The sequence below is a fragment of the Arthrobotrys flagrans genome, assembly GCF_004000055.1.
Source record: "Arthrobotrys flagrans strain CBS H-5679 chromosome Unknown unitig_8, whole genome shotgun sequence".
Classification (NCBI taxonomy): Eukaryota; Fungi; Ascomycota; class Orbiliomycetes; order Orbiliales; family Orbiliaceae; genus Arthrobotrys; species Arthrobotrys flagrans.
The window spans coordinates 2083777-2100229 of NW_027137553.1; the positions used below are offsets into that span (position 1 = coordinate 2083777).

At 46.0% G+C, this 16453-nt stretch overlaps 6 protein-coding genes across 7 annotated transcripts; 3 read left to right on the forward strand and 3 right to left on the reverse strand.

The window, feature by feature from the left end:
- Positions 1–2388: 2388 nt before the first annotated feature.
- DFL_007102 (uncharacterized protein) lies at positions 2389–3750 on the reverse strand (the record flags this gene model as incomplete). Of its 2 annotated transcripts, none has more annotated exons than XM_067636633.1 (1): positions 2389–3750. In XM_067636633.1, the coding sequence occupies one exon, from the start codon at positions 3748–3750 to the stop codon at positions 2389–2391; it is 1362 nt and encodes a 453-aa protein (XP_067488229.1). The 2 variants fall into 2 exon arrangements, with proteins under 2 accessions (XP_067488229.1, XP_067488230.1); XM_067636634.1 differs by having other exon boundaries at positions 2389–3105.
- Positions 3751–5051: 1301 nt separating this feature from the next.
- DFL_007103 (uncharacterized protein) lies at positions 5052–6681 on the forward strand (the record flags this gene model as incomplete). Its single annotated transcript, XM_067636635.1, has 2 exons — positions 5052–6005; positions 6076–6681. The coding sequence occupies 2 exons, from the start codon at positions 5052–5054 to the stop codon at positions 6679–6681; spliced, it is 1560 nt and encodes a 519-aa protein (XP_067488231.1).
- Positions 6682–8674: 1993 nt separating this feature from the next.
- On the forward strand, positions 8675–9631 carry DFL_007104 (uncharacterized protein; the record flags this gene model as incomplete). Its single annotated transcript, XM_067636636.1, has 1 exon — positions 8675–9631. One exon carries the CDS (start codon positions 8675–8677, stop codon positions 9629–9631), a length of 957 nt encoding a protein of 318 aa, XP_067488232.1.
- Positions 9632–10143: 512 nt separating this feature from the next.
- DFL_007105 (uncharacterized protein) lies at positions 10144–10764 on the reverse strand (the record flags this gene model as incomplete). The annotated part of the gene is made up of 1 exon (XM_067636637.1): positions 10144–10764. The coding sequence occupies one exon, from the start codon at positions 10762–10764 to the stop codon at positions 10144–10146; it is 621 nt and encodes a 206-aa protein (XP_067488233.1).
- A 907-nt stretch (positions 10765–11671) lies between these two features.
- Positions 11672–11995, forward strand: DFL_007106 (uncharacterized protein; the record flags this gene model as incomplete). Its single annotated transcript, XM_067636638.1, has 2 exons — positions 11672–11903; positions 11970–11995. 2 exons carry the CDS (start codon positions 11672–11674, stop codon positions 11993–11995), a joined length of 258 nt encoding a protein of 85 aa, XP_067488234.1.
- Positions 11996–13427: 1432 nt separating this feature from the next.
- Positions 13428–15757, reverse strand: DFL_007107 (uncharacterized protein; the record flags this gene model as incomplete). Its single annotated transcript, XM_067636639.1, has 3 exons — positions 13428–14838; positions 14906–15023; positions 15319–15757. The coding sequence occupies 3 exons, from the start codon at positions 15755–15757 to the stop codon at positions 13428–13430; spliced, it is 1968 nt and encodes a 655-aa protein (XP_067488235.1).
- Positions 15758–16453: the final 696 nt, after the last annotated feature.

Consider the following 16453-nt stretch of genomic DNA (forward strand, 5'->3'; position numbering starts at 1 on the left):
CCATCTTTTTTTGTGGCCGGTCCCTCCATCAAGGGCCCGAAGATGGTAAAGAACTTTAAAGTTCTGGTATATTGAAAAACCTTCGGGAGTAGAAAACTCAAGCATGCAGATTAGTTTGAGCTGGTTCATATTACTGTTTTTGACGTATTGCAGCATATGTATGCAAGTTAGATCGCTCGGGCGGAATGAATTAGATTCCGGATACGCATCGCTACTAATTTTAGATTCTGGATATGCATCGACAACACTCTACCATGGTGTAAATATTGGTTTAACTGCCGGTACTGATATCGGTATAGATATCGGCACTTTGAAAATATTCGGTTTCCCACTGAAAGATATTTCCCGATTCCAGTCGAGCGGCTCAAAATCTGAAGCCTCTGCATACGATCTCGAAAATAAAATTTTAATAAGCCGGTCTCTAACTTCGTACCTTGATGAGCTGACCTACATTTGTAAAGCGTAGTGAATTCATGGTCAACGCTAGCTAACACATGGAGAAGAAAACTCAGAACACCAAAATGTGGTATTCTCACCGGAAACCTACATATGAAAGATACCCCCCATCGACGCCATACGCGTTGGCCTTTAACATCCAGAGAAGGATCACGCTATGAGGATCCCTATGATCATGCCCCCAATCCTTTTCAGCGGGTCGCTCTAGGCTGGACCGCTTCGAATTCATGGAGCCGGTGGTTCGATTCCGTCCGGGTACCAATCGCAGGAGAGTCCTCGATTCAAGCTTCTCCCCTAAGTCGTTTAATCTTTCCAGGACATCACAAGCGAATTCCTCAGAAAAAAACCTCGATAAGTTAATTTAGGAAGGTTTCTCCTGAGATAATCGACAACTCCTGCCGTGTGTATGATTACTACAGCGGCATGTTGGTTTGCACATGGGTTCTCAGGGTTTTCTTTGAGGCTAGGGTTTTTTGGACTCGTAGTCCAGCTGTGGTCCGAGCCTAGGCCTTCTTCCTTCCCCAACCCCCTCGAGAGGATAGTTTCTGTAGGACCCCACAAAAACTTGAAGTCCCTCTTCCTTCTGTGGTAACTAGGTACGAGACCAGGAAAGACTGATAGTAGTTTTTTTGTTGTCGGCCAGTCCTGAAGATCTCGCGTACGTCGCAGCCGGTATCGCGGGTAGCGATTTTAGAAAGTACCATTACTAATTGGTAGAGATTTTCGAAAAAGTTCGAATCCTCTGGATAGGCCGCCGTGTGAGAGTCGCGGGCAAGCCTCCATAGAAAATATGACAAGGCAACCATTTCTAATAGTATATTTTCATTGTCAACGCTTTTAAATCGGTGGCAACCTAGAATTATACGGGCTATTAAGTATCTGATGCGCCTGAACCAAGTATATGCTTCTTTAGTAAAAAAAGAATCTGAGCGATTGATTGCATGTTCCTCGAGGTCAAATGTTTTTGACGAAACGTCTGCCATTCCCTTTAGAAAATTTCCGACTCTGTATTCGATGCAATCTTGAATACAGTCGATCTCGAAGGCTGGACATGGTTCGGAGATGAAATGGCTGTAAAAGTAAAGGCCTATCAATTGCTCGATATCAAAGTTATCAAGGTCTTGTAAAGCCCAAAAAAATATATGGTTCCGTATATACGGGGGAGATCTAGATTGTTAACGATATCCGCAGGCAGTAAATATTGCGCTATCTCGGTATCTAATTCGGGCGGTATCGCGTTGAAGCCTGAAAAAGCGCGGTGGCCCTCTCCGACGGAGTTTGCGTCCATGCTATAGATTATATCAAGCAATGTGTGACTATATATACAATGTCAAAAGGTTTGGAGAAGATCTGATATTGATAGCCGATGTAATAGAAAGTAGTCCGTCCCCCAAAAGCGCTAGTGATGAGGGGGAAGAATTAAAAGGTGACGAGTTAACAAAGTGGGGCGCCTGGATATGTGGCCACACGCAGTATTTAACAGCCTTATACTTAGCCAAGTCCTATTGCGGTTTAGTAACTGGTTGTAATAGGTGGGGGTGTCCTCAAATATCACAGCCCTACTTTATTAATCTCAAAGATGCAGTTGTGTTGACAGGAGTGTAATACAACATCCGACGACGTTTTGGAAATGTAACTCGACGACATGAACAGGACTTATAATCAGAGGACTTGTTAGCCTACAGCCAATGTCGCATTCATTCTCAGCCTCTTGTTTATTACTTTGTCTAGCTACAATAGTAACAATGCAATGAAGCCGGTTGACCATTAAACAATATCCCAAAACGCCAAGAACTTCAAAATCAACGTATCGAGTGCACGTGCATGTCAGCCGTGGTATTAAGGTACAATAGCTAGGCATAAACCCAAATTATTTCTGCTTACCACCTGATAGAGCAAACTAGCGACGTGATACCAGTAGGCAATAATCTTTTACGCCGTAGCACCAAAAAACACATGCTCAACCTCCTCCAAGGGGACTTTAATCCACTCCCCATCGTCATCCTCCTTTCTAACCCTCTCTTTCTCACCTCCCAACCAACGTTCCAGCTCTGGATTCGCCTTACATTCATCCCCATACCTCCCCTTCAATGCCTTAAGTGTAACCAGTACCTTCACCTCGCTGTCCAAATCCCCATCTCCTTCTCCATTCTTCCTCTCCACCAGATGACTCTGTAAAACGTCACACCACCCACTCAAATCATCCTTCAACTTGATAACATTCTGCGAACCAGACTTACCCCCAGATTTAACATCCATCTCCCTCATCTCCATATCCAAAAACTCGTCTTGAAGGAACGCAGCGATCTTACCCCGGAGCGGTAAGTCGTTTGTCGTAGCATATACTTTCTCCAAAATCCCAAGACCGTTAAGAGCAACAAAATCTTGTTTTCCGTTATGAATCCTGACAGTTCTGGAGATGGCGAACATTAATCTTCGGTTTAAGATCACATCTTGGTTTTTAAGCAAAGAGGTTAGAAGTGGGTGTAACACCACATCCTTAGTTGCAGTTCCGAAGAGTTTCCTGACGCGGGAGAGAGCCACAGCGTTATTCTGTAGTGAGTTTCCAAGGGTTATAGCCGCTGAAGAACGGATTGATGGCGTATATTCCGAAGAAGAGATTATATTAAGTAATTTTTGTAAAGACATCTCAATGAGTTTGACGCCGTATTCTGGTTCGTGTGATAATTCTGATAGTTTTCGAAGTGCTTCGATGAGAGATGATGTCTGGGGTGCGGATTCTTTAAGTACTGCAACCGCATTATTGAATGTTTCCCAGTCGGAGTTTGAAAGATGAGGGTTCGGTTTGTAATTCTCTGGTTCTGGTGGGATATGTTGAACTGGTGGCGTAGATTCGGTTTCGTTAGAACCCAATCCAGCGTTTATAACGGAGCCCTGGTCGATATCTTGGTCCGGAACCACGACGAGGTCGGAGAACTCCATCCCAGCTTGTAATTCCGCCTTTTTATCCTTTTCAACATAGACGGCCGTTCCTTCGTTTTCATTCGGATCAATGATTTTTGCTTCTCGTCCGCCGGTACCGATGTTCAGTCGCACGTGGAGGCCAGGTGGGATTACCTGATCTGCCTCGACAGGGAGGAAAGTGGTCGTCGGGACGAAGACCTTCGGGTAACATTCTTTACCTGGATGGCAGATTAATTCTACGGGGGTTGGGGCAGCGTCTGCTTCTGTGCCGTCGCCGTCATTGCCGTTTGAAGGTACGGCAAAGGCGGAGTTGAAGAGAAGACAGAGGATCCAGATCGCGAGGAGAGTGATGCGGTTGAGGGATTGCATCTTTCAGGATTGGAGATCTAATATATCTTATAAGGGGATCATGGGATTATTATTGGAGGGGTAGGAAGCTTGGGGGTTGAATTATGGTTTTCTAGCTTTTGAGCTGGCCAGCTAGAACGGATATATAAGCTATTTATAACACGCTTTTGTAATTAAGGGCAACGTGGAAGTTATCGATAAAATTGAGATTTTGAGTCACTCAAGCCATAGTCATCGATGAATGAGGAAGTGGCCAGGTTTCATGAAGCATCTAGTTAGATGGAGGAGGAGGCTCTTCTGTGGGGCGAGGTTGTGGCAAGCTAAGTTAAGTGGGATGGAAGTGGCCACAGTTTTGGTTGTTGGCGTTGTTGGCCCTTGCCGCATTGCCGCATCCGTCTTCTCACTTTGATACTTACCGAAACATTTCATCGTATAATATAGGTAATATATCATGCGTCCACATAACATCTAGCCAGGCACTTTAGTCTGGTCGAGAGAATGCTCAAAAATCGCAGGCAATCCCCATCACAGATATCTGAAATGGTGTAAAAATGTGTATTTTTGCGTTGTATTGTAGGCGGGACCCGCTATGAGTTGCCGTATGTCGTCTAGGTCGAAGCCACATCGCTAAGAAGCTCGAACTCGAGTTAACTTCCAGTCATTTCATTAAGTATTAATATTACGTATTACCCGGCAGATTCTCGCACTATTTGGTCAAGCAATTGTGGTTCCTGAAAGAGGAGGAATAAAAAGGGTCCAAGGCTGCTGCCCTGATGCGCCTTTAATTCCTTCTCTAACTTCGAAATCTAGAACCATGGATTAATTCGATCCTCAACATCAACTTTCCGTTTGCAATGTGTCTTAGCTTTTATACACATCTCATCTTCTAGAATTCTGCGCTTAGAGATAGATATTCGCCCAGTTGTATTTCTTTTTTATCTATTATACTAATCGATATCTGCTGCGACTGGATTGGTAGAGATCGCATAATATTTCTACTCTTATCCCAGAAATCTGACATCTGGCTGTTCTTCCATGTAACACACTATTTCCTCTAATGTCAAATGCTTCACCAATCCCGGCCACAGCTTACTCTCATCATCCTATAGCGCCCATTCCTATCGACAACGCCCTCGTCATATCATATCACCTCATCCCATTCCCAGTTTTTCGATAACTGGCCATCAGAAATTCCCGATTCAACCTTCGTTCCCTTTTTTCCAATTCCTGTGTGTGAGGGCGTTCTCGAAGGTTTTCCCGCTCAAACCACGTTTCCCAACCAAAACCATTAAAGTCTAAAAAAAGAAGAAAAGAGAAGAGCCATGCGCCGTAGCGCCAGGATCGCCAGCAGCTCGCTCAAGAACGAATCTTCGTATACGGATTCCGAATCCGAGACTCTTCAGCGAAGCAACAGCACTCGCGACGGAACTCCCAAAACACCGAAAACACCCGCCAGAACAACCACACGGGCAAGACGGTCTGTCTCCCCGCGCAAAAAGGAGGCTGCTGTTGCGGGAATTACGGTAATTCCACCGGTTGAAGTCAAGAAGGAGGAAGAAGTCAACACGTTCGCAACAACAACCGGGGCCGATCTCGGTAACGGAGCTGTGGTCGCCGCCGCCGCCGCGTCGTCAAACAAAGGTATGCATTATTCGGGAGAATCGGTACCGAACGGGGAAACTCGAAAGTCTGTGGATTCCGAGACAGAATTTCTGAAGAAATCCGAGGAGGGGAGGAGTAGTTACGAACAAAATGGCCGTGCCAGCTCCGACGGTAATGGCAGCATCGACGAAGCCAAATCGGTAGCCTCTGGTGTGCTACAGGCCACAGTGCCGGAATGGTTCGGTCTAGCGATGATGATCAGCTTGATCTTCGGAGGCTGCTGCTCGAACGTCTTCGCTCTAGAAGCAATTATCAAGGAAACGCCGGACTCGGGTCACCTCATTACCTTTGCACAATTCCTGCTGGTATCGATTGAAGGATTTATCGCACATTTCGACTGGAATTCGCCGACATTGCTGGCCAAGAACCAAATCCCAATTCGACGATGGCTCGGTGTTATCGTCATCTTCTTCTCGGTCAGTGTGCTGAATAACTGGGCATTCGAATACAACATCAGCGTCCCGATCCATATCATCCTCAGAAGCGGAGGCAGCATCACCACGATGTTAATCGGCGCCTGCCTAGGCAAGAGATTCAGCAAAGTCCAGATTCTATCCGTACTTATCCTCACCGGCGGCATCATCCTCTCCGCCATGAGCAATGCCAAATCAATGGTAATAAATAACCTCTCTTTCTCCAACCAACCCTCACCCTCCAATTTCTAACACAACTCTCTCTGTATAGGGCGAATCCGAACAATCGCTCCCCCGTTTCCTTACCGGACTCTCAATCCTCTTCGTTTCCCAAATCCTCGCAGCCTTGATGGGCGTCTACATCGAAAACACCTACGCAAAATACGGCTCCAACTGGCGCGAAGGTCTCTTCTACACCCACGCCCTCTCCCTTCCACTCTTCATCCCATTCGCCCAAAGTATCAAACTCCAATTCTACAGACTGTACTCCTCAGAACCCCTCCCACTCCCAGAACTCCTCCCATTCTTCTTTCCGGATAACCTCAAACAGATCCAAATCCCAAAACAGCTGTTTTATTTGGGTGTTAATGCCGTGACGCAGTATGTCTGTGTCAGAGGTGTTAACTTCCTTGCGGGAATGGCGACGGCATTGACGGTTACTATTGTTCTGAATATTAGGAAACTTGTTAGTTTGTTGTTGAGTATTTGGTTCTTTGGGAATCAATTGGGCAGTGGGGTTATTGCAGGTGCGACTGTGGTATTTTTGGGAGCATTTGTGTATGGATTGGAGGGTCAGAGGCAGGGAAGAATGAGAAGGGAGGCTGCGGCGAGAAGGGAGGCGGAGAGGGCGATTGAGAGGAAGGAGTATACGAATTAGGTTACCCGGCGGGGTAGGGTGTTTATAGGACTGTAAATTGGTGACTTTTTGTACATAGTAGAATACTTTTGGCATGGCGTTTAGAAGGCTTGTATTTTTGTGAAGTGCCAGTTTTTGGTCCTCGTTTTCTTTGGTGGTTTAATGATTTTATGAAAGATAGATCGACGATAGGACCGATTGCAATAGAATAATGTACCCTATCGCACCTGATGCTAATGGATCCAAATAGCTCAGTTTAATCTGCTATCCTTCCATAGTCTCGAGACCAGGGACAGGGAGGGGCAGGACCTTTCCGGGCTCTCGGGGTACCTGGGCACTAAGTAGTTATCACAGAAATCACACTGCAGCGATACCATTAACCATATCAATTCTACCGTGCAGCAGCAATGCCCCTCCACATTCACATTACTTTTCGAACATAACTATAACCCTACAAGCCCCAACCCCGGAGTCAGTCGAGCCAAAGAGGTCTCCAGAACGCTTCTTGGACCGCCGAATCAATCGCCCAATCACAAATCCGCAACGGTTTCATGGTGTAGTTGGTTATCACGCGACCTTAACAATCTCAATCTTGAGATTTGATCGGTCGAGGTCTTGAGTTCGATCCTCAATGAAATCAGCAAATTCATCCTTTTGCCAGCGGGAGCCAAGTTTTTTTTTTCGTTGGTCGATTTTTTGGGATACAGACTGGGTTAATCCTGGTATCGTCGCTAACCAAATCGATCTTTCGAATTCGCTCGCTAAGGGACGAGACAATTGCATGCACAAGTTAGCAAAACGGCTGAACAAATGTCGATATCTACATGCTATAGTCATCTAGGTAACCACGTTTACAGGTTACACAGGATGAAACGAAATCAGTATTAACAAACCAAACCTGCACCCCATCAACCTGTTTGGAGATTTGAGGCATTTAAACTTCTGTCGCGATGTTGGCCGGCTATATACGTATGCATACGTATACCGTGCACAATCTTATATAACGCCTGCCTTAAAGTCAACCAGTACGGCACATAAATTTATAAAGGTACTAGCCAAAGGAGTTTATAACATACACAGCTACTCAGGCACAGTAATGAGTTGATGAGCACTATTTTGAATTCATTGCTACATTCCCATAGGTTAAGCATCAGTATTCACATCCAGGTATTGATATCCAAACGGCACAACGGATGCTAGACGTTCCGACATTAGCTTGTCTACAAACGACTTGGCTGCGGTTGGACTGTGTTTTACAACACCACTGCAGCCAAAATCCAACAACTATATGTTTCATTTCGCACTTAAGCACCTGCAAGCTGCACAGCCTAAGATGTTAATTTTGTAGCCAACCCGCAATTCCCTTGAACTAAGGATTAACGGTTGCACCGTTCGTGTTTCGTAAAATACTGAAGCTGAGGTACACGGGTAAGCTTGACCGGTTTGTTAGCGTGCAGGTGGCTGAGTTTAGGAATCAACTTGATTGTTGGATTTCTGCCGTCGAAAGAGGTCTATACGCACATGTGGTATTTGCAAGGCTACAAATAGAACAGTTGATAACTCTTGTATTCGCTGGGAGATGCATGTTAGAAGATACTGGATGGCACGGTTATACGATTTCCCCCGCGTGATGAACTAGCTGCGAGGTTATACGCACCTACCGATAGATATATTAACCCCCCCACGGAAGTCTCGCATGGACGCTTGAGTTTTCGAATACTCGTTTCTAGCTGTTGTCGAAATATTGTTTACCTCCTCTTCATTCTATTCGGAGCTTAATGCTTTACCGATAATTTATGGGGGTTTCAGAAGCTTTAAAATCCAACATTAAGGGTCGCAATATCAATTCTAAACGTTTTACAATTGGCCCTCAATAACAATCCTCCGAGCTGGCCCTCGATATTCATTCTCTATTTTATTATCCTTCGATTGCAAGATTAACTTTATACTCTTCAATTTCATACTTTAAGCCTGCAGTCGGTCACTTAAGACCTATATGTACTCCTAAATAAAGATGAAATTCTTCATCATCGCCCTCGCACTCCTTGATTACGTTTCCGTCACCACCGCCAAAGGATGGCCATATGGTGATAAATCGGATTCGTTTATAGCGACATTCAACTGCGACTGGCGTCTCCGAAAGGAACGTAGAAATCAATTTCCCCCAAACATTATGGGAGACGCTAATGAGCCACCTGGCGTCAGCGCGGATGCTCCGGCGGGGGATCCTAGCTACGGAGACATCGCATTTACAGGTCCCGAATGCAAACTTGGGATTTGGACAAGGGGTGTTAATAATCAACTGGGTCCTTGGGACAAAAAAACTACGAATGTCTTGAAAGGGCAGTGGGGGGCACCGCCCGCCGAGTACACTGCCTGTTACCCATTCGGTATTAAGAAACCTGGTGCCTGCATGAACCTTGGGTTTCCTGATGCGGCTTCGTCGTTCGTCGTTACCGGATACTGCGAATGCGAGTTTTTTGACCAGTTCAACTGCGAGGGAGGGTTGTTCAAGGCTTTTAATCGCGCCGACGCTTCATTAAAGACCAATGGGCCCGATAACGACAGGATCAATAGTGTTAGATGTGTCGAATCAAAGCAGTTAGATAGATGGCAAGGCGGACAAGTGAAGTTCTACGCTGCGGGGAAACATGGTCGCGATATGGTTATTGACGAAATCTTACCTACAATGCCGGAGTGGAACGCACTGGGTGGGTTCTCGGGGTGTAGGGTCATGCCGCCGGAAGTTGAAGCGGCAGGTGGCGTTCATAAGGTCAAGATCAATGGTGTTTCGTGTATGTTTTTTGATAATTGGGGGTGCAAACATCCGGCTATGTTTTGGGAAGGGTCTATGGGAATGGTGGAGAGAAGTAGTGGGCTCGACGGTAAAGTTAGGAGCTACAGGTGTTTTGCTCCTTGGGGAATTGGTTATCATAGGAGAGACGATGGAAGGTTGCCCGAGCCAAACTAGCCGAAGTTGTTCTCGTGCCCAGACACACTAAAGTGACAGCTGAAGTCTACATTCTAGCTGCAAGGTCAGGGATGTTTTTTCATCTTCATCTTCATGATTCGGAGGGTCGTATATTTGTCTTACGGTTTTCCTCTGCAGAACGGATGCTTACACACCAGGACGTCTAAAGAGGTGGTTAATAAATTTACAATATCAGTTCGGTTTTATTAGCTCGGGACGTTTTGTAAATAAACGACTTATGCACCCGCTCAGATTCCGTATCCTTCTTTTGTATCACGTGATAGAAAGAAGAGCAAATAAATGTACTTCGTACGATTCCTAGATCTGGAAGCGGTTTGCAAGCGGCTGGCTTATATAAACTCCCATTTCAATTTCCACATGCGTCGTGGAACATACGGAATAAAAATGTATCTATACTTATAACCGTTTAACCGCCAAGCCACCACGATTAAAATTGGTGAACTATGTTACGGCTATGGCATTCCGGCAGCACTGCTCCCTACCAATTCTACCTATTTAGGAATCATACCGAAGATCGTAAAAATCCAAGTAACGATGGTGGGTCTAGGGTTCGCAGGGGCGATCCCCGGTTTGCCCCCGTTCTTCATCCCACCTGGCCCGTTCTTCCATCCATTGATGCCACCTCCGGGGAGAATGTGAAGGGCGTTAACAATTTCGCGGGCGGGGTTGGGGTGGGGTTGTGCTCCGATCGTCTTGGTACGTTCGAGCAAAGGCAAGACATCCAACAGGTCCTGCCTCTGCGCACAGTCTATGACGCTGAGTTTCTTGACGTGTTCCTCCAAAGCTCGAGCGAGATTCTCGGATTCGCTGGTAGACCCAGATGATTGGGAGAGCTCTTGAACGAGGATATGCAGCAGCTGAAGGAGAGGTAGGATTTGCACGTCTGCTAGCTCTCCAGAGGAGATAGTGCCAGTATCAGCATCAGCTTTGATGAGCTGGCTGACATAATCCTCAGCGATTTGCGAGATAATGGCGATGATCACTGGGATGAGTGTCCATGGTTCGGGTTCGGATTCGCCATCTAGAGAACTGGTGAGGCCCTCCTTGAGGGGGCCTTCAACGTCAGGTCGAAGGAGTACACTAGAGAGGTGCTCGTAGTTATCAGTGGACATCGTGAATTAGGTAGATATAATATTCAATCGAGTTTAGTCTCGCGACTCGAACAGGTTAAACGTTGTTTCAACGGGCCGCAACCAACAGACCATAGACGGATGGACTGGGAAGTGTCTAGCTAGGGTGGGAAACGAGAAATTATGGCTGGTAGTTGTCGCCAAGAGATTGCCATCAGGCGATCCTTGCATAATATTCGAATCATAATCCCCATTGCATTGCATTGCACAGAAGCTCGATATATAAGTAGCTTATCATATATTCTCCCCCATTCGTCATTCCCATACCGTTATTCCATCTGTTGTGGTATAGTAATGTTGGTTTCAGTAGTAAGTAACTGAGTTGACCGCCACTTTTCAGGTCTTGGAACGGTAGGAAGTTCCGCGAGGCTGACCTCGACAAATTTTATGGACAGAAAGCGATTGGCCCGCCCGACTAAAACCCCAATAGACATCAACAGATTCAGAGCTTGGTGGTTCGCCTGGTGGCAAATGAGTCTATTCCACATTTACATACATGCCACTTTATATGTACATGCGAGGCTGAGAGGAATTTCACAGACTGACCTGTTTTTTTGGCAGAGCTGGAACATAGATATCTCAACAGCTTCTCCGATTCGTGCAGCGTATGGATGCAGAATATATAAATCGCTTGACGCAATGCATTATTAGATCTCCCGTCTTGCCGTCTCGAGCTCCAGACCCATACGCCATAAACCAGATCTAGCAACATGACCCCCACGTTTTTGTGTTGCAAGGCCAGGGCATGTTACACAAACGTTAACGAAAGATCCCAAACGGGAGGGAGTAGCAGGCTCACGTCGTACAGACATATGAATTCAAGCACAAGCATAATCCCGATCGATCCCGTCTTCTTGTTCCCACCACATATCGCTTCGTATTCGCTTCCATGCGTATAGACGTCTACATCATCACAAGCTTGACAGTTCAACGGCTTAACTTGGCTATCGACCAGCTTATACCCGTGACATCATTCGACATATCCACAATTCAAGCCCGCTCCTGCACCGAAGCGAGGATCTTACTCTCCTCGGAAGTAAAAGCGAGAAAAGCAAGAGCTTCCCACAGGCCTATCGTCAATTTTTTCCTTTTCAATAGGAACCAAAACACCTTATCACACGGTAAGCGAACGTAGCTGTCTTCGTCTACCGTCTACGCAAAATGCCAGCTGACCATATTTCAAATAGGAATGCGCCCAAAATTTTACAATTAAATGGCATAATACGAATCCAAAGCCACAAGGGTTTTGGGGAGTTTTGACAAGTCATCGTCTTTCGCACCAGCCCATGGGAGTTGCAGGAAACCCCGCCGGTTAATGGAACCCAAGTGGTCGCCAGAAACGATCTCTTAGGTCTAGGTCTTAGACAAGCTTTACCTCTAATAGCGATGATCATTCAGAGTTTGCATGGACGACGCGTAGGTGAAAGGGAAAAAACGCTGGTGATATAGACATGACTGGGATCCTTGGGTGGTTTTACGCTACCAGAATTCTTACCTCCTTCCTCCGTCTGATAAAGAAAGCGGACGGGCTCGGCTAATCCGAGGCGTTTGGCAAATCCAATTTATGGCGAACGTCGCGGGGCGCCGGTTGGAGGAGGAGATTTTGGATCTGAGTTGATTGGGGAGTATTTTGGCTGGCTTTACCCATTAAGGCCGGCCTTCGTTCTCAAAAACGAAAGACCATTGATGCCAACATACAAACTTTTGGACGGCATGTACGGCTTACGAAGTCAGTCAAAAGAAAGAAAAAAGAAGGGAAAAATCCCAAAAAGTCCAAAGAAGACTAAAGCGAGCCTAACAGGCATGGTGTTTTAACTTATTTTGAAAACGAACTGAACCACCAATGCAAGGTCTCGCAGGTGTGATATCGTTGACCGAAGGAGAGTTGCGGCATAAAAAACGTTTAGGTACTTGTATATGGTACCTGTCGATACCCGAAGCAAATATATCCTCGCGTAATCGGAGGCAAGGGATTCAATTCTATCCCAAGACCGTAAAGTTAGTACCTAAAAAGCCATGAAAACCCTTTTTTAAGAGACTGGGTTTCGAATTGAGTGTTTTAGAGCATTGGATTTGCTGCCAATTAAAGAGAATCGGCGTTTGTTGGCAATGCACGCCAGTTGTTTGGGCAGTGAGAGGAAGAAGGAACCTCAAAAAGCCACCGCTTGAGAGAAAAATTTCGAATGTTCGGGGGCAGCCACCGGAATTGTCCTCCACACGTGAAGATAACGGAAAACTTTGCAGAGGGGCGAAAAGGGAATTGTAAGGGGGAATAGAAAGACGACCCATTGAGTGAGTCTTTTTTTTTTTTTCAAACTGTAAATGCATGGACACAATTCTTGTAGCAGCTGTAGACATAAAGCCAGGGGATTTAGGAGAATAGATTTACAAAATAAGAAATGATCGGAAAGAACACGAATTGCAGTATGATATAGAACCAGTAAAAAAAGAGAACTCGCTTGTAATTCCAGTGTACGATAGTCAAACTCCGAACGACAACGATGTAAAGTATCATAACCATGTCGAAACGTTAATGGCAAATATGCAACCCGAACATTAAAATGGAACTAAGAAACCGAAGTTTAAAGGAAGGCCCCCAAAAGAAGATAGAACACCAAAAATATACTTAAAAAGGAGAATTCTAGCTATCGTGTCTTTCTCCCAAAAGAAATTGTTAGTCCAAAACAGGTACTTTCCCGTTGGCATTCCTGCCTAACCGCCATACTATCCCACCACCAAGATGGGCTACCCGCACCAATGTGCCCCGCTCGCAGGAACTGCCCGTAAAGCTCCTCGTAAAAGTGGCGGCCTAGGTAAACCATCACCTTTTGTGCATCCGACTCGCCTCCAGCACCTCCACCCGGTGACAACGGGCGTGATGTTGGAAATGTCGGCAAAGCAATTCTGGCGTTCTTGACTTTGTGGTAACCCAGATCCTGCATGAGGTGTAGGATTCTATCTGATGGCTTGGAGCTGAAGAAGTCGTTCTCCATTGGTGCTAGCACTCTAGACTCTATCCAGTGCTTTGTAATATTTCCAGCCCTTGTCAATGTCGGATCTATTGTGTGCAACTCTAGCCAGCCTCCAGGTCGTAATATCCGTAAGGATTCCCTTAATACGCTTTCTAATTGCGATGATTTGACAACGGATGAAAGTGTCCTTGTAACAACGACATCAAAATAGTCGTCTGGAAATGGAATGGGTGATGATACTGAGGGTGTGTAAATATGATGATGATTTGATGGCATGTCGTACAAGTCTTCGGGGTATTCAACGTCTTCCGACGAAACGCTGTAAAACGTCGCATTCGGATACTTCGCAGCAAGAACCCAGCCATCTGCAGCCGGCCCATGCAGGTGCAAAACTTTCCTTCCATCTTCGGGTCGTGCATGCAATAATGTATCGTGTGCTGGGCTTTGCAGTTGTTTTCCAAAAGTCAACCACTGACACCCTACCAATGCCCACAGTCGTTTTTCAAAGAATTGTACTGGGTCTAAGAGTGCCTCCGGGGCATCGGCGAGATGTTCGCATAGTGCGTGTAAACCAGCGTTTTCCTTCTTTTGGAGTTCCAAGAGAAACGGGTCGGGTGGTGGGGGTGGCCGTTCCTTCTTAGCGGCGTGAATGTCTAGCAAAATCGGGACGGATTCGGAAAGATGTAGCTCGTCCACACGGGGCATTCCATCTGGTCCTATGCAGCTATGGTCCAAAATAAGAGGTATTTCTGCAGTACTGCTAGTTGCAGAATTCCGTCCGCTATGTATTGTTGGAGGCTCCGATATCGTATCGTTTGAAGATACTCTTTTCGACCCGGCATCAGTTTCATTATCGATCCATGACAAGCCATCTATCATCTCATCCTCCTCTTCGATTGTATGCGTCATAGGATCCAGATCCCAATCTGCATTCTGCCGCGGACCAAGCGGCTTTTTGTGAACAATGGGCATCGTTTTCGGCAAGGGAGGTATTTCAGGTCGTTTCAAGACGGGAGGCTCTAGGGGAAATGGGATCATCGCCGTTGGCGATAGTGGACTCAGTGGACTCAGTGGGCTCTCGCATCTACAAGCTAATTTTTAGCACTGGTGATCCTCCATCCGTAATTAATCTCATGCAAATTTGGATATACCTTGGCTCCCTTGCAGCCTGGAGAATCCGCTGCCTGAGTTCTGCTTCGTTCAAAGGAGCTGTAACACCGTTGTTTGTTGCAGTAGCCGTTTTAGAACTTGTCCGAGCGTTGACTTTGTCTATTCATAACCAAAAAGTTTAAGAAACTTAAAGTCAGCATACATTTGGACCTCCACGTTACGACGGATCATCGGAGTATTTATCGTGGCATCGTATACATGAGTATTTTTGGCGTAGAAGTTAAAGGCCGCCACTGCTATAGTCATGTATAACCCACGGCTCAGGTACTCCGATCTACCGCACATTTTGGGAAAAAAAGCGAACATGCATAAATATATGCTGCGCAGGGAGAAAAAAGCTCGGGTAGATATACCGAGTTTAGAACTCAGTATGTGCGAGAGGAAAAAACCCCACCTTCTATCCAAGAGCTATCCCTCAGCTGAACACTTCCACTCCTCGACTTAGTACCGCTTAGAAATCCAGGTTTTATCGAAAATGAACTAAATTTTGAAGACGTTGTTGAACCATCACTGTTGACTCGCTCCAACTGTCCCGGTCCTATCGAATCGGTTTCATCGAACATTTGTAATGTCGGTGTGCTTGATCTGCTGCTCGGTTTCCTACCATAGCCAAAGAAATTTCTTGCCAATTGTCGTGTGCTCTCCTTCTCTGGGGATTTTAGGGGCTTTAAAGACGGTCTTCGTGAAGTCGTGTTCGAACCAGCTGTCGACTGCGACCCTGTACTATCCCGCTTATCATCTCTTGAAGATGTCGTGCCCGAAACAATCGAGTCTACCGATGAAGTTGAAGCTCCACCTGATGAACCGTCTCTATCTCTTGATCTTGGAAACATCTTGGTTGGGTCTAATATTCCTCCTTCGCTGATGCTCCAAGGCATACCCAAAAGGTTGGTGTCGACGAGCTGCTGTATTTTGGAGTCGTCGCAAGTTGTAATGTTGCATGCATGTATTGATCTTCCCCAGTAAAACGGTTAAGATTCAGGTGACGAAAGGATAAGAAAAGCACAAGGGAAAGGGTCCGGTCCAAAAGATCTGGAAAACCGTTCAAGGTAAATAAGAGAAAAGAGCAAAAGAAGAAAAGTGTCTTGACACCACTCGGGGCAGCATCCAAGAAGAAATTAGACCAAATAATTCCAACGAGAGGGAAAAAGCTTAAAATTGACGTCTCGCTTCGGTCCCAGAGTCAGGCCTTTATCAGTTGCTTGCAGAGCCGTGCCATTCGTGCGGGAAAAGTTGGTTTGGGATGCGCTCATAATTCCCTAGCATTGAGAGGACATAAGAAGCTGAAGGGATCCCCTTGCGAAAATTTCGGTTTTATTTTAAACAGAAAAAAATTTCTCCTTCGTTCGGGTTCTCCTCAGTTGTCTGATCTCAGGCAGTCCAGCACAGGGTTCGGATCTAGCTCCTTCGAAAACGGCGGTCACCAGGACCTTTTTCTCTCGATATGGGCTGTCCCTTCGTTTTGTTTTTGTTGCGAAAGATGGTGGTGGGTGTGTGATATCTTTGGGACCGCACACGAGAGGAGGTGA